At 39.0% G+C, this 23,745-nt stretch overlaps 1 protein-coding gene across 1 annotated transcript; it reads left to right on the top strand.

Moving 5' to 3' along the window:
• Positions 1–11,988: 11,988 nt before the first annotated feature.
• Positions 11,989–23,106, top strand: LOC145076082 (AT-hook motif nuclear-localized protein 10-like). The gene is made up of 5 exons (XM_079022088.1): positions 11,989–12,024; positions 12,102–12,203; positions 22,217–22,348; positions 22,426–22,587; positions 22,710–23,106. The coding sequence occupies exons 1-5, from the start codon at positions 11,989–11,991 to the stop codon at positions 22,887–22,889; spliced, it is 612 nt and encodes a 203-aa protein (XP_078878214.1). The 3' UTR covers positions 22,890–23,106.
• Positions 23,107–23,745: the final 639 nt, after the last annotated feature.

Raw genomic sequence — 23,745 nt, 5'->3', positions numbered from 1 at the left:
AATTTTGAAAGCGAGTATCAGCTTTAAAGCTGGTGAGATCATAAATATTTAGTGTCTTAATTTGTAAGTAAGTATTTGTATGTATGAATTTGTATGTAAGAATTTGTAAGTATATGAATTGTAAGTATTGAAAATGTTTATAAAACAACTGTGAACGTTTGAAAAACCCTAGAAATCCGTATGATTCCTATTAGTAACAAAAGGAGTCTTCTACCAAGACTTAACTGTTCTCATGTAGCCTTCTATCAAGACCTAACTGTTCTGAATGTAGTCTTCTACCAAGACCTAACTGTTCTGAATGTAGTCTTCTACCAAGACCTAACTGTTCTGAATGTTGTCTTCTACCAAGACCTAACTGTTCTGAATGTAGTCTTCTACCAAGACCTAACTGTTCTGAATGTAGTCTTCTACCAAGACCTAACTGTTCCGAATGTAGTCTTCTACCAAGACCTAACTATTCTGAATGTAGTCTTCTACCAAGACCTAACTGTTCCGAATGTAGTCTTCTACCAAGACCTAACTGTGATAGTATTTCCCTTTGGTACTAGGGCAAATAACAATGTTAACTGAAGACATCTGTAGATGTACATTTACCTCTGTTGCTAATAGCTAGGTATAGGAATAGTCAGTCCCCAAAAGTATACCTGTAATGGTATCAACCGTTGACATCCGTGGATGTGCTTTTACCTCTGTAGCTAGCAGAGATTCTAGGAATGGTCAGTCCCGCAATGTATCCATGGGTACTAGGATTGTAAATCCAGTCTATCTCGTCGATTATGTGATTGAATCACAAGGTAAAGATAACAATGAGGATTATATAACAGAATCTATACATATAAAATGTACTAGTAATTCTTGTAAGTGTACTCATGTAGATGTGATCATGTAATTGTACTTATGTAAGTGTGATCATGTAATAGTATAGTAATGTACTGTAATGTTCTAGCTGTAGTGTACGTGCTCTCTATCTAGCAAGTATAGTAATGTACTGTAATGTTCTAGCTGTAGCGTACGTGCTCTCTATCTAGCAAGTATAGACTCATGAATGAACTGACTCATTGTATGGTATCACGTTCTAGTAATAGTTCTAGTATTTTCCTAAACTACCCCTATGGTAGTTTACTAGTAATCTAACTAGTACGTATGAACATGGATGCATACCCTTTCTACCCAAGGGCATGGGATGAACTGGAAGGACCTTTTATGACTATATATGTACACATGATATATAACTAATATTTAGACGACCTTCGGACGAGTACTCGATATCCCACCAGACCACATCTCAAGCGCAAAAAGGAAATAGGGTGGATAGCCTTCCTAAGTATTTTAAACATTTCTTATATAACTATACATATAAAGGCATGCATTTTATAATATAAAAGCATAAATAAGTTTTGTAAAACATTTGTAACATAGATATTATCTGAAGAAAAGATCGATTTGATGTAAATCTATAAAACAATTTGAAGGCATAGGTTTGATAAAACAGTTTAAGTATAAGGAAACATTTGTTTGAAACACAATTGAAAATAAGTTTGAAATGTAATGTACAGAGTAAAATGTACAGTGTAATAAGGAGTTTAAAACATATAAAATGTTTATAAAAATCATTTGAAGGAAGCTGTTTGGTAAAACGGCTAATGAGTAGCCAAATCATTTGAATGATGTATATTAATCACATCTGATTGATGTAATAACAAGCATAATTCTACTTATTAATCACATGTGATTGATATGATAACTAGCATGATTCTACTTGTATCCCCCCCATAAAACATTTAAAAATTGTTTAAAACATTATTTAAGGGGTATGAACTCACCTGCAGTAAGTGATTAGAATTGAACTGACTGTTATCGTAAGGAAGGATCGGGCAAGTGCTTAGTGTCAAGTGAAGACTTTAGACACACACAATGATCCTAATTACATATGAAGACATATGTATATAAATAATTAGTGATTAAAACCCTAATTATACAAGTATAAACATTTAACCGCGAGGAAAACACTCTTGGTCAAGTGCTAGGCAGCTAATGGGTTGCAACAAAGGAGTGAAATGCCCCTAACGGGTGTTTATGGTCTAAAGACCATATGTCTTGGAGTTTACGGCCCAGGGGAGTAAAATCCTGGCCGTAAACTCTCAACAAAGCCTCTAAATGAAGTCTAACAATTATACAACTCATGTGGTGAATTGTTTCAAGGCTAAATCAAGTGTTTGGGAGCCATATTAACTCCTTTAAGGAGTTTACGGCCTTGGGACGATATTCCCTTGGAGTTTACGGCCGTAAACTCCCTTGGGAGGGTGCTTATGGTGTTTTCAAGTCTCTAAATTAACTAGGAACTAAACTAGGCTTTTGTACTTGGCTTTAGAAGAGTTTATGGCACCATTTGGCACCATTTTATGGAGTTCACGTCCCTAGAACCTTTTGGGCTGTAAGCTCCCTTACTCTAGGTGTTCTAAGTGTGTTAGCTAGTCCAAAACTCATTTAGGTACATGCCCAAATTGGTCTCTTGGCTTAAGGAAGGAGTTAGGGTGTCATTTGACCCCTTTATAGGTGTTTACGGCCCAAGAGTTTGTCTTGGCCATAAACTCCTTTTTCCTTGTGATTCCTTATGTTTTCTAGGCTTTAAACACTTTAGGGTACTTGTCCTAATTGAAGTCTAAGCTTTAGGAGGTGTTTCACAGCATTTTGGCATGTTCAAGGGAGTTTACGGCCTAAGATATTCTTGGGCCGTGAACTCCCAAACTTGGGTGATTCTAGGTTGATTTCATGTCCCTATTACACTCCTATACAAGTCCAAGGCAGTAGTACATCACGGGGGACAATCAAGGCTTGGTTCCGGGAGTTTACCACCTAAGAACACCTTGGGGAGTAAACTCCTAAATCGGATGACTTAGCTATGCAATCTATGTTATGAACACAATTTAAGCTTTGTAACACTACTAGAAAGAGTTACTCACAATTTGGGATAAAACCCGAAGATCCGTGAGAGAGAATTTTGACTTTTCTCTAAATGGAATTCAACAAATGAACCAATTTGGTTCAAAATTCTATTTATAGTCTTGAGATATTTTTGGCAGAAAATATTTTTATTCCTGGAACGTACTCTAATGTCCTAGAGTCTTGGAATAATAGTGTTGCACAAAACCCTAGTGCATCCACTCTCCGAATATCTCCTGAAGTGTAAAAATCCTGAAAATTGCCAAACTTATACTCGAAGCCTGAATTTTCACTGTAACTGCTCTACTTCTATTAGCTTGATATGGTTTGTTCAGAATGCAAATTTCGGGTTGTCACATCATCCCCCTGTTGAAGGGAATTTCGTCCCGAAATTAGAATGTAAGCAAGGAAGTATGAACGAATGATCAAGTCGTGAGGAGGAATCTTCCTAATCGATTGGTTCTAGCGCACCTAAGTGAAATCGGGTTCTCGGTTGGCATTCCAACCAACCTTCACTAACTGGCGACGGCGTTGCTTCGTCCGCTTGAACTCTCGGTCGAGGGTCACTACGGTTCTAGTACGAAGGCGAGGATATCGACGAGTGGACTTACAAGAGTCCTAACAGAAAGGTATGGTTTCACGATCGAGACGCGAAGAGTAGAATGTACGTTACTGAGTTCGCGGAGTAGGTCTAGTTTGTGCGTGGCACATGACCGATTCTAATGAGAATCTCGGAGGTCCTAACTATATTGGATTTAGCTTTCCACGCGATACGAAGCGTATTAAGCCATTACCAGAGCGAGACTTCCTAAAGACCTTGGTCACTCACTTGGAATTCTAAAGGTTCCTTTTCCTGCTTAAATTCCTAGTCAAAGGCCACCCCTTGCTGGGTCAAAGTCGTACGAGTTTCTGTAGCTTGCGAGGAGTTCTGAATGAACTAAGACGGTAGGTCGGTAAGACCTAGAATTTTACGAAAGACTGTCGGCGTCTCTGGTGTCGACAAGAGATCAACGGTTTTGACAAGTTGAAAGAGTACTCATAATTTCCCACATTACTAACAGTGTGTCATAGAAATTTGACTCTTCAATTTCAAAACTCGTGCTTTGAGAACATCGCTAAAAGTTCCTCTGTAGGTAATGTTTCCCTGGGTTTTCTTCTTACTACGAGGGTAGAGAAGTAAGTCATTACATGGAGAAATGACAAATTGATCCAAGTAAGAAAGACGTACCCTATTTGTTTAGCTCATGAAAGCTATGGGCGTATTGGTCCTATCCGAAGGGTATCACTACGGACTCGAAGTGTCCGCATCGTGTTCGGAAGATAGTCCTCCGGACATCCTTCCCTAACACTCGAACTGGTGATATTCAGATCTCAGATCCATTCCTGAAAGTAATTCTTTCCTTGCGTTTGCTCAACCATTTCCTCTATGCGAGGCAGAGATAACGATTTCTATGAAAATCTTGATGGAGTCCTCGATATCCGAGGTACATACAACGCGATCCGTCGATCTCTGGAAGAATATGACCGGGGTTCTCTAGAGTGAGAAACCTAGTCTTCTAATTCTATTTCTGTGTAGCTCGCTAAGTGGTCCAGACTGTTCTTGTATCTCCGTAGGTGTTTAAACTATAGGGTGATCTGTTTACGGGAGTCGTACTGGGTTCTATGTTTGTTCACATGACGATGTGATTACTCGTAGACTTAAGCAGTTCTCCATCCTGAAGTTCATATTAGAATTCATACATGGTTTCACAATCACAACTTCGGGTATACGAGTCGTATATAATTAAGATTGAAAAGGTAGTCGAATAACTGATTCTTCTTTAAGCTCACATCCCATCGGGGAAAAAGAAGTTAAAGTGGAATCATCAATTCTAAACCTGTAAAAGCTTGATTATATATCACCCTTATGTATACCTTCCTCAGTGATAGATCAATCGCATGAATCCTTGGATTAAACTTGACGTACTGCACGAGTGGTGGTACTTCGGGGGTTTCTTCGGAAAAGAAAAGAACTATGAGGTCCTCCATGCATGAGTACTTCGGTGTTCTGATATGACGGCCTCACTGGAAAAGCGATCCAGAAGAAAGAGATGTACGTATGAAGCTGTTTTCGTGAAGAACAAATTGAATCGAGTCGTATGATAATGTCGGAATCATACTGAAACTTAAAGACATTTGATTTGAACATAAGACGTTTATAGACAAAACCCAACCGTGCAACCATGAACAGAGTTACAGTACTTTAGACTTACAACAAGACCATTGCTGCGAAAATAAGGTATACTACAAAAGACAAGTATACGCAACACGAGAATCCCTATACAGACACGATCTCGCAAAAGGTAAGACTCTAGTGGCACTAGTTCTGGATAGTTTATAAGCTATTACAACAACACGCCTAAGTTACAATAACGACGGTTCCGGAGTAGGCTCTCCTGCAGCTGTGATCCTGAGAATTCTCCCATCTGTGCCAGAGTTCTTTGCTATCTGGCAATCTTTCTTGAAGTGCCCTATCTCCCCGCATTGGTGGCATGACTAGCTAGTACTAGCTTTGGTGACGGGATTGCGGTGTTTAGCCAATGTTATGTGGACACGAGTGCCTTCCTCGTTACTCCAATTTGAAAATTTCTTCTTAAATCGTTCAGCGTTATAACTAATCTTGTGTGCAGGGTTAGTCCTGATGAAAGGGACTTGAGTGATGGGTCGTGCCGGTGCTCCACAGTCACGAGCATGGTGCCCTATGTTTAGGCAATTGCAACACTTCATCTCATGGCAAGCCCCATGATGATGGAAACTAAACCTATCACACTTCAAGAGTTTTCCCTCGTATGGCCTGCTCGGTACGGGAACGGCAGGGGTTTCCACTTGCTGCTGTTGTATACCCAGCTTTTGGGATCTCTTGCGTTCTTTCCGGGCTTGACGCTTTCGTTTCTTGTTCTCTGCTTTTTGGCTTTGCGAGCCTGTGACTGTTACTATTTGGCGACTTCCTGGATGGATACCACGATTGGAAACTTCCTTCCCATCAGCAGTATTGACTGTGCTGATAACGCTATGGTGCGCAAGGACCGCGGTTACGGCAGCCACTATGGCAGCTATAACTGCCGTTTGAAAGGTAGCGGTGTCCATAGGAAAAGTGGAGGTTTCGCGGTTCGACTGATTGCTTCCGGATGATGACATGATTCTGTAACATGAAAGATAAGGATTTTGTGAGCGATTCTAGTTGACCCTTGATGTACTTAGATTGTTCATGTAAAGAGTATGACTATGTTCTCGAAAGTTTGACCTACATCCCTATGATGCAGTCCTAGTACGGAATGGAAGTATGTTCACGAAGGTTTGACCTACTTCCCTGTGATGCAGTCCTAGTAATGAGTAGAAGTAAGTTCGTAGATTGGTCTCAAGACGTTTGTCGTTCGAGCCGAGGTATCGTAGGTTGGTGAATAACAAGATCCAACCACTGAAAGAGACTGGGAAATGTCTCCAGAGATAAATCACTATACTCCAATGACTTGACTAAAGCATGTTTCAGATAGACCCCAATGAAAGTATTACAGGAGTACTAGAATGAAGAATGACACAAAAGTTAGCCGGCTATCAATATCTTTGATATTCACGATGTAAAGATTCTGGAAGATGACCTTGTAAAGGTCTTACATCATATCCACAGAAGATAGTTCCTGACAACATAAAGACCTAACTAAAGTACTTACGGTACAAGATAATGTCATAGAAAATGCCACATCGGGCATAGACAGAAAACACGATTCCTTTTTAATAAAGAAATAAAGTAAAGAGTCTACTACTGGCGACGGTCATCCCTTTGGTGAACTCTCAGTTCAGCCAATTGACGTTCCACGTCAAGTAGGTGTCTGCTGTACACCCTATGGCGTACTCGAAGTTCCATGACTTCGGCTCGTGATTCAGCGAGTACTCGCAGCAGGGTTTCATGGTTTCTCTCTGATCTCTCGCGAGCATCTTCTAGACGAATGGTGAGGAGGGTATGCATTCTCGCATTAGCGACAACTTCTGTAATATGATGTAGGGCTGTCCTGCCTTGAATCTCATTTCGGGCCACTCTTCGGACCAAGATTGGCAAGATTCTATCTGCTGAGCCCCCATTTCTCAGGTCATAAAAGCTTCGGTCGCCATTAAATGGCATGAGCTGATCTTGTCCTTGGCTCCATGTTTCCAAGCATTCCACTCACTCAGGGTCAGGCCATGAAAAGCCGGACGAGGGTTAGGAATTGGAAAGGGAGCTGCTTAGGGTAGGTTCTCAACCTCTGGTTCGGAGTTAGCATCGTACGAAAGGTCTTCATCATGGTGATCGTTCAAGGGGATAGGATGATCATTATCTGGTTGTTCTCCAAACCAACCAGCTATGACTTCATTCGGAAGATACTGGTTGCCGAGGGGATCGAGTCCAACTATGTTTTCTATGCGAGAATTTAGGGTAAGAGAATAATTATTAGATGAACTATCTAGATAATTATTTAGAAAACCTTCATTAGTTACATCGCTATTTGTGAAGTGCATACCAGCTATGTGTAATCTAAACAGGATAGAGCTTCGAATAAGTGACCTTAACTCCAAATTCACACAGAATAGGGGTAAGGCAAAGTTTTCACAGATTCTAAGTTTATAACATCCTAATTACATACAACCATAGTGTATCCACTTAGCAACTATCAACTTAGTAATGAAGATCCCATTTTAGTTCTCAAGTATAAAGTACTTATAGTAACACCAAATACTCCTATAGTATTTTAATTTTAATGTTATGTTCTATTGTTCTCATTGTGGTAGGGTTGGTAAGATTTTAGCATTGTTGCAACCACACAATTAAACTTAGGCACATGCTAGTCAACCCTCGGATAATATAGGTGATCAGGCTATATCTTCCCAGTTTTGACCATATGTCTCTAAGCTCACTTCTGTTGCCCAACAATCGTAATTCTTTTGTATTGTCCTAGTGACACTGATTTTACTTAAGTATTTTACTATTTAAAGTATATACTCTTGGTTAGAGTATTTTTAATCCCTTATGTATTTATAGTTAGTATATCTTTTATGGGTTGATATACTTAATTCACTATAAACAATGCTCTGATACGAATCTGTCACACCCCAAAACCAAGAACGGCGGAAACGTTCTGGGGCGGAGGACGTCATGTATAATATCACAACAATGTAAAGTAGTAAACAAGCAACAACATCATCCATTACATTAATAATATAATTATTATACAAATGTGTTCTGTCAAATTTTGATAAACACTAAAGCATGAATCAAAATGAAAGATGAGTCTTGAACAAGCTCCATCTTCCTTTCTCCTTGCATCGGTACCTGTCTATGATAACCTGAGGATACAAGTAATTTTGAAAGCAACTATCATCTTTAAAGCTGGTGTGATCATAAGTATTTAGTGTCTTAATTTGTAAGTAAGTATTTGTATGTATGAATTTGTATGTAAGAATTTGTAAGTATATGAATTGTAAATATTGAAAATGTTTGTAAAACAACTATAAACGTTTGAAAAACCCTAGAAATCCCTATGATTCCTATTAGTAACAAAAGGAGTCTTCTACCAAGACTTAACTGTTCTCATGTAGCCTTCTATCAAGACCTAACTGTTCTGAATGTAGTCTTCTACCAAGACCTAACAGTTCTGAATGTAGTCTTCTACCAAGACCTAATGTTCTGAATGTTGTCATCTACCAAGACCTAACTGTTCTGAATGTAGTCTTCTACCAAGACCTAACTGTTATGAATGTACTCTTCTACCAAGACCTAACTGTTCCGAATGTAGTCTTCTACCAAGACCTAACTGTGATAGTATTTCCCTTTGGTACTTGGGCAAATAACAATGTTAACTGAAGACATCCGTAGATGTACATTTACCTCTGTTGCTAACAGCTAGGTATAGGAATAGTCAATCCCCAAAAGTATTCCTGTAATGCTATCAACCGTTGACATCCGTGGATGTGCTTTTACCTCTGTAGCTAGCAGAGATTCTAGGAATGGTCAGTCCCGCAATGTATCCTTGGGTACTAGGATAGTAAATCCAGTCTATCTCATCGATTATGTGATTGAATCACAAGGTAAAGATAAGAATGAGGATTATATAACAGAATCTATACATATAAAATGTACTAGTAATTCTTGTAAGTGTACTCATGTGGATGTGATCATGTAATTGTACTTATGTAAGTGTGATCATGTAATAGTATAGTAATGTACTGTAATGTTCTAGCTGTAGTGTACGTGCTCTCTATCTAGCAAGTATAGTAATGTACTGTAATGTTCTAGCTATAGCGTACGTGCTCTCTATCTAGCAAGTATAGACTCATGAATGAACTGACTCATTGTATGGTATCGCGTTCTAGTAATAGTTCTAGTATCTTCCTAAACTACCCCTATGGTAGTTTACTAGTAATCTAACTGGTACGTATGAACATGGATGCATACCCTTGCTACCTAAGGGTATGGGCTGAACTGGAAGGACCTTTTATTATTATATATGTACACATGATATATAACAAATATTTAGACGATTTTCGGACGAGTACCTGATATCCCACCAGACCACATCTCAAGCGCGAAAAGGAAATCGGGTGGATAGCCTTCCTAAGTCTTTAAACATTTCTTATATAACTATACATATAAAGGCATGCAATTTATAATATAAAAGCATAAATAAGTTTTGTAAAACATTTGAAACATAGATATTATTTTAAGAAAAGATCGACTTGATATCAATATATAAAACAATTTGAAGGCATAGGTTTGATAAAACAGTTTATGTATAAGGAAGCATTTGTTTGAAACACAATTGAAAATAAGTTTGAAATGTAATGTACAGAGTAAAATGTACAGTGTAATAAGGAGTTTAAAACATATAAAATGTTTATAAAAATCATTTGAAGGAAGCTGTTTGGTAAAACGGCTAATGAGTAGCCAACTCATTTGAATGATGTATATTAATCACATGTGATTGATGTAATAACAAACATAATTCTACTTATTAATCACATGCGATTGATATGATAACTAGCATGATTCTACTTGTATCCCCCCCATAAAACATTTAAAAATAGTTTAAAACATTATTTAAGGGGTATGAACTCACCAGCAGTAAGTGACTGGAATTGAACGGTTTGTTATCGTAAGGAAGGATCGGGCAAGTGCTTAGTGTCAAGTGAAGACTTTAGCCACACACAATGATCCTAATTACATATGAAGACATATGTATATAAATAATTAGTGATTGAAACACTAATTATACAAGTATAAACATTTAACCGCGAGGAAAACACTCTTGGTCAAGTGCTTGGAGGCTAATGGGTTGCAACAAAGGAGTGAAATGCCCCTAATGGGTGTGTATGGTCTAACGACCATATGTCTTGGAGTTTACGGCCCAGGGGAGTAAACTCCTAGCCGTAAACTCTCAACAAGCCTCTAAATGAAGTCTAACAATTATACAACTCATGTGGTGAATTGTTTCAAGGCTAAACACTACTAGAAAAAAGACCTTTAATGACGCGCTTTTTACGACACGCGATAATTAACGATACTCAAAAGGACGTGCCCTTAAAATAGTGTCATCTCTCCAAAAAATTTAAGGATCTACGTCACGCTTTATTGCGTGCCCTTAATTTAGTGTCTCAAGAAAAAAAATTAAAAAGACGGAGGGCGCTTTATCTTAAACGCGCGTCGTCTGTACCTGTCGCTTTATAATTTTAATGAAACGCGCTTTTAGTAGACAAGGGGGGAAATGAAATCCCCAAAATTTTGAAAACCCGCCTTTTTTTTTCTATCTTCTATCTATCTTTCATCTTCAACCTAACTCTTTCTCATTTTCTGATTCAAACTTGAAAGAATCGAAAAAAAAATCTATTAATTTTGAAGCCTAAAAAAAATCTAACAAGGACGAGTATCCATCGATCCGACTTCCAAAAATAGAGGGCATCGATTCCACGTCTTCCAGGGTTGGGAGGAAGGAAAAACTGTTGGTCCCGTGTTGGTTTTGTGATGTTCAATCGAAGAAAAGGAAATCAGAATCGACGATCGCTGCTTTCGCTCATATCCACTCTGACCTCTTATAAACGCAAATGGTAAAGATCTGCTTCGATTTCCCGATTGGTCTTCCTTTTTTTTCTTCTTTCCCTCTTGCCCTAATTATCGACTCCTCATTTTTCTCTCAGATTTGAGTCTCCTCTTTCATCAAAAATAAGAGGTATCAAGGTAAATTTTCTGAGATTCGAAACTATATGACTCGAATTAGAGGTTGAAGATCATAAATCGATGGTTTATTCTATCCTGGAACACATGGCTCTACGAACCCTCGCGTTTGCTAAAACCCTAGTTGCGATGTCCAGGTTTTAGCAACATGTGCGTGGATTGCAGACGTTCACGCTTCCTGATCTTTCGTACGATTACGACACACTGGAGTCGGCGATTAGCGGAGAGATCAAATACTACCTATACATTCTCTCTCTCTCTCTCTCTCTCTCTCTCTCTCTCTCTCTCTCTCTCTCCGGTGCAGTCACTCTTCTAGCACTCGGAAACGGCGCTCCTGATGTGTTCCCATCTGTCGCATCCGTTGGTGGTGGAAACCCCCGAACATGATTCAACGCGATTTTATCTGTAGAGAATTTCGTTTCAGCTCTCGTCGTTGGTTTCGTCGCGATCTATGCAGCTCCCTTTTCCGTCTCCCCTGCGCCTTTTATAAGGGACGTGTTGTTTTATCTGACGGCGACGTTGGGGATGGATAGTGGTGGGAAATCTAAGTGTGGTGGTTGTGAAGTTCATAATGAAACAGATTCTATTGATCTACTAACATCACACTATGTCCTTTCACTCTAATGTACTCCTGCAAATCCTTTATCCCTTTAAATCATCCAATTTCATTTCTCTTTCCTAACATTCATCTCCCTCTCTGGTTAATCCTACTCTTTAGGACCTCGTGACTATCACTAGTCCATTACATAGTCGAAATAAAGCCCCCTAAAACATAGCAACGACCAGTAGTTCTAACAGGATTCATCATGAGTGTGTGTTGGATTTTTTGCCTTGTGGTTCTGGTAATTATTGTATCTTCAAAATTTTCTGATTCAAAATTTTGAATATAAAATTTGATTAATTAACATCTATTTTGTAGGAATTGTCACTCGTCCTCTTGTTCTACTTCTTTATAAGATTAAAGAAGAAAAGGAATATGCAGAGTTTGCTCACATTCTATGAAAGTGGTTCACTGATTTTGGTATTATGACTAAAAAGCTTATGATCCTTTTGTAATTCTCAATCTCTCTGCATAATCTTCTTATATATTATATACTTTTGTAGTTGCTTTGAGGAAGGAGTTTGCTGATGAAACTGACAGAGTGACAAGTCATACCAAACATATTTCATCTATTCCTATGTATCTCAGTATCTATTCTCCAAATGGTAATATGTAATTATAAACAAAAGATGTTTCATGCATATCAAATGTTAGAAAACATAATAAGTTATTAATAAATCTATTATTCTCTCTGATTCTATCCATGCCATCTTTGAGCAGATTATTGCTTTAGGCCCTTACACCACGATTCACAACTTATTCTTTGAGCCACTATTTGATCTTCTTTCATATGCGTAAAGAAAGCAGCCTCAGTTGCTTATACTGGTGAGAATTTACAATTTTAAACCTGTATAATAAGATTAGCATTCTATCTTGGGATTTCCATTCCCCAGTTTATCTTTACTCAATTCGTTATATCATAATTGTGACATCCCCAAAATCTCGGCCAGAAAAGACCGATTTTCATTTATGCTTTTAAATAATTTCAGAGTAAATCCTTTTGATTTGAAAGAGTTGCGGAATTTGTTCCCGAAACAAAACATGATAAAATAATATTTATCAAAACATTTCATCAAGAGATGCATTTCATTATATAATCAAAACTCGGGATGTCATGTTCCGATACAGACCATAAAGCATAAACGATAAACATTACAATTCATTCAACAAATATATACATATACAGACTTGTAAACAAAATAACAAGATGATCCATCCATCTTACGCCCTTGTGCCACTTCCTGTAATACAAATAAAACTGAGTGGGTCAGGCTTGGGAGCCTGGTGAGCATATAGGGTTTTCAACCCACAATAAATAAGTTATATTTAATTTCACCAACCAATCACTATCCTGATTACCCATTCCCGTTATCCTCACTTTACGTCCCTAAAACAACAACTATCTCAAGGGACCTAATCTAGGATTTTCATCGGGACGGACATCACTGCGAAGGGGTTTCCTCAACAATAGATATCCTAAAGGCAACCATGAGGGGGATAGAGTACACCGTTGAACACATCGTTCACAACACCAACAGGTTATGAACCTGCTAGCGTTCCACTGGACTGTCTAGAAAGAGTCCGTGGTCATTATCCATACTCCGCTGAATAACTAGATCAACAACAACAACAACATCGAGGCCTCTCATCTGTTTATTACACACCAACTATCTACCCATGTTCTACCCAACATATTAGTAGACAAAAATATATATTTTCATACATAGTTTAAAACCTGTATATCATTTTCATTCAATATATATTCCAGATAATAGATGAGGCATACCACATAACACGTATTCCATAGAAAACAATTCAGATCTATGAGATAGAATAAAGTGAATATCCATTCACGCATACAATCACAAAATATACACATAACAAGTATATCATATAAAATACTTCATAGTTACTCGTTAGAAGAAAGTAACTATACCTTCACACATATAAACCATAATTTACTTAATACACTCAAACTGCACTTGTATTATTATCGTGTTTATGAAAGGTAGTATACACTCACTTGATCAGAAGATGATCGGACAACACTACGACTTGCAGAAGTAGTAATCCACAGCAGATCTGGAAGATCTCCTCAAAAATCGAACTTCTCGCGGGCAGAGCTTCGACTCGGGAACCGCACTTCTCGGGATCTTCGGGATCTTGGGACTTGCCTCGGGGCTAGAGAATAATACCGGGGCTTCGGGGTATTTCTGGCACGCAAAACGATGCAAAACGGGAGAGAGAAGAGAAGAAATTGGCAAAACTTTCGGCTGCCTTCGGATCCCTTTTATAGAGGTTGGAGCCTCGGAGTACGCGGAGCGTACTGCTTCCGAAATCGTCACTGCATGCGTCATCCGAAGTGTCGACACTTCCGGAGTACGCGGGGCGTTCTCGCGTACGTGGGGCGTACGTCGAATCGGACTGGTGACTCGGCTTCGGATAATGCCGAATTTTTGATTTAAAAATAAATACAATTTATTTATCAAACTTCGGAAATTCATATCTTCTTCATACGAACTCCGTTTTCGACGTTCTTTATATCCACGGAAAGGTGAGACTACGCTCTACAACTTTCGTTTAGACTCCGTCGGCTAATTTTGAATTTATTTTTATTATTTATTTTTAATAGGCCGCGACAGAAAAACTTCGTTATAAATTCATAACTTCTTCGTTTGACGTCCGTTCTCGCCTAACTTTTTATTGCTTCGATACCAACAATGAGATCTTCGATTCTCATTTAGATTGCTTCGGCTAAAAACCGCTCGATCTCAATTCGAGTATTTCAGGCTGCACACCGCTAAGTCGAAACTTCGATAAATCATAACTTCCTCATACGAAGTCAGATTTGGGCGTTCTATATAGATTCGAAAACCTTGTTTCAACTACTACAACATTAACCAAAGATATTAAGTTTACTTTACACTTAAATTTTGACGCTTATTTTTATTCTTAATTAATCAAACCACATAATTAAGCAATTAAGCACAAAACACATAATACTCAAATAATACATTCTTATTATTTCAAAATGGGTTACAAAGGTTAACCTAGACTATTACATTGCTAAAAATGGCATGCCCGGAAACACAGGCGTTACAATTCTCTCCACCTTAGAATGATTCCGTCCCCGGAATCATACATCAACAAACAAATGCGGATAGCGACCCATCATGTCACTCTCCGTCTCCCAGGTGAGATTCGGCCCATTCGTGTGTTTCCATCCGACAAGCACTAACCCAACCATCTTGCGTCGCAATTTCTTAGTCTTTCGGTCAACAATTGCCTCTGGTTCTTCAATCAACCTTTTGTTCTCATCAATTCTCAATTCAGAGATTGGAATTATGTCGGGAACTTCTCCCGTGAACTTCCTCAAATAACACACATGAAAAGTGTTATGAATTCCATTCAGTTCTTCTGGTAATTCGAGCTTGTAAGCTTGGTTCCCAATCCTCTGAAGAACTTTAAACGGTCCAATAAACCTTGGACTCAACTTTCCCCTTTTACCAAATCTTATATGTCCCTTCCACGGTGAGACCTTAAGCAAAACCGAATCCCCAACCTCAAAAGTCATCGGTCTTCGCTTCTTGTCACCATAGCTCTTTTGACGATCCTGAGCTGCTAACATTCTTTCCCTAATTATTTCAACTTTTCAGCTGTTTGATGAACCAACTCCGGTCCCATAAACTGCTTTTCCCCAGCCTCAAGCCAACAAGACGGCGTATGACACTTCTGTCCATACAAAGCTTGGTAAGGTGCCATCTTAATGCTCGAGTGGAAACTATTATTATAGGAAAATTCTACCAACGGTAAATGTTCATCCCAATTACCTAGGAATTCCAGAGTACATGCTCTCAGCATATCTTTAAGTTTTGTATCGTTCGTTCGCTTTGACCATCAGTCTGCGATGGTAAGCTGTACTTAAACACAACTTGGTACCCAATTCTTCATATAGACTTTTCCAAAACCTCGATGTGAAACGGCTATCACGATCCAACACAATCGTTAACGGAACACCGTGAAGCCTCACAATTTCCTTCACATAAGAATTCGCAAGCTTCTCCATGGACCATTTCTCCTTGGCCGCTATGAAATGCGCACTCTTAGTGAATCGATCAACGACCACCCAAATCATGTCGTGACCATTCTTTGTTCTTGGCAGTTTAGTGACAAAATCCATAGCAATGTCTTCCCACTTACCCATAGGCACAGGCAAAGGTTCTAAACTCCCGTACGGTTTCTGATGTTGTGTCTTGACTCTCGCACAAGTCACACACTCGGCCACATACTTTGCAACATCAAGCTTCATCGTCGCCCACCAGTAGTAGGGTTTCAGGTCCCTATACATTTTAGTGCTACCCGGATGAATCGAGTACATGGTCTTGTGAGCTTCTTCCATCAGAAGATCTCTGACTCCTCCTGTCTTAGGTATCCAAATCCGATCTTGGAACACCTTCAGTCCATGAATGTTTACACCGAACACCAACGTTTTGCCCAAATGTTCCTCCCTTCGGTCATTCTTCTCAGAAGCTTCGCTCTGAGCTTTCTTTATACTTTCCAAAATAGTCGAGACAACTTCAATTCTCAACGCTCTTGGCCTTTTCCTTACAAGATTGACTTTCCGACTGAGAGCATCAGCAACAACATTAGCTTTACCGGGGTGGTAAACTATCTCGCAGTCGTAGTCTTTAAGTAATTCTAGCCAGCGTCGTTGCTTCATATTCAATTCCTTCTGATTAAAGAGATATTGGAGACTCTTATGATCAGTGAAAAGTTTGCACTTCGTGCAATAGAGGTAATGCCTCCATATTTTCAGAGCGAAAACTACCGCTGCCAACTCCAAATCATGAGTCGGGTAGTTCTTTTCATGCTCTTTCAGCTGTCGAGACGCATATGCTATCACCTTTTCTCTTTGGGTCAAAACACAACCCAATCCAACCCCAGACGCATCGCTATAAACAACGAAGTCTTCAACTCCATCGGGTAGAGAAAGTATCGGTGCCTCGCATAGCTTCTTCTTTAGCTTCTCGAATGCTTCTTTATGCTTCTCACTCCAAGCATAAATAGCTCCTTTGTGGGTTAAAGCTGTCAACGGAGTAGCAATCGAAGAAAAGCCTTGGATAAACCTTCGGTAATACCCGACTAATCCTAAAAAGCTTCGGATCTCCGTGGGACTTTTCGGTTGTTCCCACTTCGTTACAGCTTCGATCTTCGCTGGATCAACCATTATCCCTTCTTGGTTGGCCACGTGACCCAAGAATTGGACTTCACGAATCCAAAAGTCACATTTGGAGAACTTAGCATACAGCTTCTCCTTCTTCAAGACTTCTAACACTTCTCGCAAGTGTCTGCCATGCTCCTCTTGGCTTTTCGAGTAAATCAGAATGTCGTCTATGAACACTATCACGGATTTATCAAGGAACGTATTACAAACCCTATTCATCAAATCCATGAATGCTGCTGGAGCATTGGTTAGTCCAAACGACATATCCAAGAACTCGTAGTGTCCATATCGTGTTCTGAATGCAGTCTTCTCTATATCCTGCTCTCTTACTTTTAGCTGATGATATCCTGACCTTAGATCGGTCTTCGAGAAATAGCTCGAACCTTGCAATTGATCAAACAGGTCATCAATCCTCGGCAACGGATATCTATTCTTTATTGTTGCCTTGTTCAGCTCTCGGTAATCAATGCACATTCTCATACTTCCATCTTTCTTCTTTACAAATAGCACCGGAGCTCCCCAGGGTGATGAACTAGGTCTAATGAAACCTTTGTCCAATAACTCCTGAAGTTGCATCATTAGCTCCTTCATCTCCGTCGGTGCTAATCGATAAGGTGCTTTCGCAATTGGCGTCGTTCCTGGCAACAAGTCAATACGGAATTCCACTTGTCGATCAGGCGGTAATCCAGGAAGATCTTCGGGAAATACTTCCGGATAATCACACACCACTGGAATATTCTGCATCACCTTCTTTTCCTTCTTAGCATCAATCACGAATGCTAAATATGATGTACACCCCTTGGTCAAACATTTTCTGGCTTTCATCAATGAAATGATTCCAGAATTCACTCTGCGTTTATCTCCGTACACCATAAACGAATCTTTCCCAGGTGGGTTTACTTTGACTATTTTCTTCTTGCATAAAATTTCGGCGTCGTTGGCGCTAAGCCAATCCATTCCCAATACGATGTCGAAACCATTAAGTTCGATAGGCAATAATTCCTCGTGGAACTTATTCCCATTCAGATCAATTAAGATGTTTTTCATGCGATAGCTAACAGGTACAAACTTGCCACTAGCAACTTCGACTAATAAGGCATTATCTAGTCTAACAACAGGCAAAGCTAGCTTTCTACCAAATTCATGCGATATAAAGGAGTAGTTGGCTCCAGAATCAAATAAAATTTGGGCAGGCAATTCGTTAACGAGAAAGGTACCTGAAGCGACATCAGCTTCATCTTTAGCAGCTTCCAGTGTCATCTGGAATGCTCTCGCCTTTGGCTTTGGCGGAATGTTGGGTCTAGCTGCCTCCTTCTTCTTTGGGCAGTCCGTCGACATATGACCCTCCTCACCACAACCATAACAAACTTTCTTAGTGAGGGTACACTCATTGGCATAGTGCCCTGGCTTTCCACACTTGTAGCATGTGTTCGCCACCTCACATTTTCCATGATGCTTCTTCTTACATTTGTCACACTATTTCGCTTCACCTCCACCTCCCCTCGAACCAGACTTCGAGAACTTGTTTTTCTTGTTGGACCCTGAAGTTCCATCGAACTACCTCTTTTCTCCATCATCTATCCTTTCCAGACCCTTTTCCTTCTGCTGGGCCTCCACATTCTTAGCTGCACAAACAGCCATTTTCAGAGTAGTTGCCATTTTGACTGTCGGACCAAAGTCGGCAGGCAGTCCATTAGCAAACCTATCAATCTTGGAGAGTTCCGTTGGCACTAGGTACGGAAATAACTTCATCTTTTCAGTAAATGCAGTAGCATAGTCATCTATGCTCATCTTCCCCTTCTTTAAGTTTTGAAACTCATTGTTCAGATCAATCAGATCTATCTCCAAACAATACTGCACCCTTAACTATTCCAAGAACTCCTCCCATGACATTTTCAGGGCTTCTCCTCGTGGCATAGTATCTGCCAACAACTTCCACCAACTCAAGACTCCAGTCTTCAGTTGTCTAACCGCAAAGACGGTCTTCTGTTTGTTGCTACAGTCGCAACTTTCAAATACCATCTCCATTTCGGAGATCCAATCCATTATCTCAACAGGCTTTGGGCTCCCAGAAAGACTTGGCGGTTTGGCGCCCAAGAAGTTCTTGTACATACGCCCATCCTTGTTGTTTCTCTTTTCTGGATCGTTCATTCGTTCCTCTTGAGTCCCAACTTGACTCACCATGCGACTATTGTTCCCTTCCTCCGATTGCTCGGGAATCAATTCAGGTTCCTCAATAGGTATGATAGGTTCATCCCTATTATTATGCAACATTTGTCGCATCTCCTCCCTTTGTTCGGCTAGCATAGCCCGAATCATGGCTTGCACCGCAGCCATTGTTATTGGTTCTGGTGCTGCTGCTACAATAGGTATCTGCTCAATCACTGGCGGTTGATTCCTGTTTTCATCCGCGTTTCCAACGCCACTCCTTGTTCTCACCATTTTGATGTACACACCGAATAAGGTGAAATTAGATCCTCATTCACGATAGATATTCAAATCATCCTTATCACTCCGAAACTTTTACATGCTAGTTCTAATATCGTAGACATACGCTTAGAATCCTACACACATAAGGTTTCCTGATCCGGTCGGCAACAGACCGTAGATCCGAACAATTAATATCATATATGGCAACATATAACATTTAGCACATAAAAGCATTTTAGGCAACTTTCCTAAAATAAATTAGTGCTCGTGTCTAAAATCCAACAGACACACATCTCAACATTCCACTTAGCATTCTAAGTTTAAGTCTAGAAATCCTACAAATTCCTAGTTCGCTTAAACTAATGCTCTGATACCAACTGTGACATCCCCAAAATATCGGCCAGAAAAGACCGATTTTCATTTATGCTTTTAAATAATTTCAGAGTAAATCCTTTTGATTTGAAAGAGTTACGGAATTTGTTCCCAAAACAAAACATGATAAAATAATATTTATCAAAGCATTTCATCAAGAGATGCATTTCATTATATAATCAAAACTCGGGATGTCATGTTCTGATACAGACCATAAAACATAAACGATCAACATTACAAGTCATTCAACAAATATATACATATACAGACTTGTAAACAAAACAACAAGATGATCCATCCATCTTACGCCCTTGTGCCACTTCCTGTAATACAAATAAAACTGAGTGGGTCAGGCTTGGGAGCCTGGTGAGCATATAGGGTTTTCAACCCACAATAAATAAGTTATATTTAATTTCACCAACCAATCACTATCCCGATTACCCATTCCCGTTATCCTCACTTTACGTCCCTAAAACAACAACTATCTCAAGGGACCTAATCTAGGATTTTCATCGGGACGAACATCACTGCGAAGGGGTTTCCTCAACAATAGATATCCTAAAGGCAACCATGAGGGGGATAGAGTACACCGTTGAACACATCGTTCACAACACCAACAGGTTATGAACCTGCTAGCGTTCCACTGGACTGTCTAGAAACAGTCCGTGGTCGTTATCCATACTCCGCTGAATAACTAGATCAACAACAACAACAACATCGAGGCCTCTCATCTGTTTATTACACACCAACTATCTACCCATGTTCTACCCAACATATTAGTAGACAAAAATATATATTTTCATACATAGTTTAAAACCTGTATATCATTTTCATTCAATATATATTCCAGATAACAGATGAGGCATACCACATAACACGTATTCCATAGAAAACAATTCAGATCTATGAGATAGAATAAAGTGAATATCCATTCACGCATACAATCACAAAATATACACATAACAAGTATATCATATAAAATACTTCATAGTTACTCGTTAGAAGAAAGTAACTATACCTTCACACATATAAACCACAATTTACTTAATACACTCAAACCGCACTTGTATTATTATCGTGTTTATGAAAGGTAGTATACACTCACTTGATCAGAAGATGATCGGACAGCACTACGACTTGCAGAAGTAGTAATCCACAGCAGATCTGGAAGATCTCCTCAAAAATCGAACTTCTCGCGGGCAGAGCTTCGACTCGGTAACCGCACTTCTCGGGATCTTCGGGATCTCGGGACTTGCCTCGGGGCTAGAGAATAATACCGGGGCTTCGGGGTATTTCTGGCATGCAAAACGATGCAAAATGGGAGAGAGAAGAGAAGAAATTGGCAAAACTCTCGGCTGCCTTCGGATCCCTTTTATAGAGGCTGGAGCCTCGGAGTACGCGGGGCGTACTGCAGTACGCAGCGCGTACTGCTTTCGAAATCGTCACTGCATGCATCATCCGAAGTGTCGACACTTCCGGAGTACGCGGGGCGTTCTCGCGTACGCGGGGCGTACGTCGGATCGAACTGGTGACTCGGCTTCGGATAATGCCGGATTTTTGATTTAAAAATAAATACAATTTATTTATCAAACTTCGGAAATTCATATCTTCTTCATACGAACTCCGTTTTCGACGTTCTTTATATCCACGGAAAGCTGAGACTACGCTCTACAACTTTCGTTTAGACTCCGTCGGCTAATTTTGAATTTATTTTTATTATTTATTTTTAATAGGCCGCGACAGAAAAACTTCGTTATAAATTCATAACTTCTTCGTTTGACGTCCGTTCTCGCCTAACTTTTTATTGCTTCGATACCAACAATGAGATCTTCGATTCTCATTTAGATTGCTTCGGCTAAAAACCGCTCGATCTCAATTCGAGTATTTCAGGCTGCACAGCGCTAAGTCGAAACTTCGATAAATCATAACTTCCTCATACGAAGTCAGATTTGGGCGTTCTATATAGATTCGAAAACCTTGTTTCAACTACTACAACATTAACCAAAGATATTAAGTTTACTTTACACTTAAATTTTGACGCTTATTTTTATTCTTAATTAATCAAACCACATAATTAAGCAATTAAGCACAAAACACATAATACTCAAATAATACATTGTTATTATTTCAAAATGGGTTATAAAGGTTAACCTAGACTATTAAATTGCTAAAAATGGCAAGCCCGGAAACACAGGCGTTACAATAATTCATAAAAACATACAAAACATGAAATTTCTTACAATTTTTTCCACATTTCATTCAAACATAAACCATTTTCAGGTTCACCAGGAGTGGGGTTCATGCCGCATATCCTTGATGTAAAGCTGGAGAGGTGCAATCATTATTCTTTTTATGTTTCTGAAAATTTTTAATTTACCAAAATTCGTAATTTCTTATCTAAATGCAGGATGTGTTGGGAAAATTGATGTGGTTTTCTCAAAACATCACTCGAGCTGTGTGCATTCTATCAGCTAATGGCGCCATATCTAATGTTACACTTCAGCAGTCTGCAACATCTGGTGGAACTGTCACATACGAGGTTTTTTTTCTTGAAAATTCATTATTTATTTATTTTTGATGTATAAAAAATATTTAATTTATTTATAAAAAATACAGGGACGATTTGAGATCTTGTCTCTTTGTGGTTCATTTATGGTTTGTGAGAGTGATGGGCAAAGAAGCAGGACTGGTGGTTTAAGCGTGTCACTTTCAGGGCCAGATGGTCGTGTTTTAGGTGGTAATGTGGCTGGCCTTCTCACTGCTGCATCACCCGTTCAGGTTTTTTTTCTTTCTTTCCATAAATATGGAATGGAATCAACCATTCCATTCCTGATTCCTAATTCCTGTCTCCTGATTCCAAACCCTAAGAAACTTTGTTTTTATCTTGGTAACTTTTACAGATGATTGTTGGTAGCTTTGTTCCTGCAAGTCAGAAACAAAGAAAAAAAACAGAGGCGGAAATAGTCAACACTACTCCCGTCAATGTGGGGACCACAAGCGGATCTTCAGGTGGAGGGATCGGGAGCTCGCTAGTCCACAGTAACAACAGTAATCCACAAGGTATGGCTAATATGCCTTAGAGGTAACTAAATGTCTAAATCCCATTTGTTTGTGTTGTAAGCAACATAACATAACTCTCTATTAGGAAGGAGAAGGAACCTTGTCTTTTTTTTTTTGGTTAAGTTTCTAAATTAGTGTGTAAGGGTAGTTGTATGCCAACAAATGTGATGATGGGTTAATTATGAGTTGTTGGTTTTATTGAAAATGTTAATAATATTGTGTGCGTATTTTTAGAAATTTTTATATATATGACATGTGGTGTTCGTATTTAATTATCCAAGAGTAATAATGTCTTTGGAATTAATGTGGAAATGGAAGAAATAGTTCCATCATGATGTCAATATTTTGTCTTCTTCTCTTGCTGATAGGTCCAAGAAATCTTGTACGTAGAATGGACCTTTGTCTCTCTTTCGTGGCTTTTCTGTGATCTTCTTTTATGGTAAAATTCCACATGATAATGTGTGATAAGAAGAAGTTTTATTACATCTATAAGACTTTTAGTTGCATAATTGCTTTTTTTTTCTTGTCTATATCTTGACATCCTGGATCAGTTTGCGTCATGATGAAAACTTTTTTGTCTTGTTTTCTTGCTGTTAGGTCTGGATTGGACCTTTTTTCTATTGTGACTTCTTTTGCAAATCCTTAATTCGGTGATCTTTTCATGGTAAAAGGTAAAAGCCTCATGCCAGTTTCACATAAAACTTTCTGAAAAGATGAGGTTTATTTAACTTGTTGGTTTCTTATTTGTGCATATGGAATAAAAAAAATACAACCATATCAGATTCACATAATAGTTTGTGATAAAGATAAAAAGGAGTAAATTTTGCATTTTTTGTAGCATAGTCAGTCACCTTACTGTCTTATTTAATTCGGAAA

The sequence above is a fragment of the Lactuca serriola genome, chromosome 9, assembly GCF_051521515.1.
Source record: "Lactuca serriola cultivar US96UC23 chromosome 9, Lser_US96UC23_V15, whole genome shotgun sequence".
Classification (NCBI taxonomy): Eukaryota; Viridiplantae; Streptophyta; class Magnoliopsida; order Asterales; family Asteraceae; genus Lactuca; species Lactuca serriola.
This window is presented reverse-complemented; position numbering and strand designations above follow the sequence as displayed.

Coding starts and splice junctions, on each gene's coding strand:
- LOC145076082 (XM_079022088.1), top strand. CDS start 11,989: ATGAGTGTGTGTTGGATTTTTTGCCTTGTGGTTCTG. Junction 12,025..12,101: donor TTTTTTGCCTTGTGGTTCTG/GTAATTATTGTA, acceptor TCTATTTTGTAG/GAATTGTCACTCGTCCTCTT. Junction 22,349..22,425: donor GTGGAACTGTCACATACGAG/GTTTTTTTTCTT, acceptor TAAAAAATACAG/GGACGATTTGAGATCTTGTC.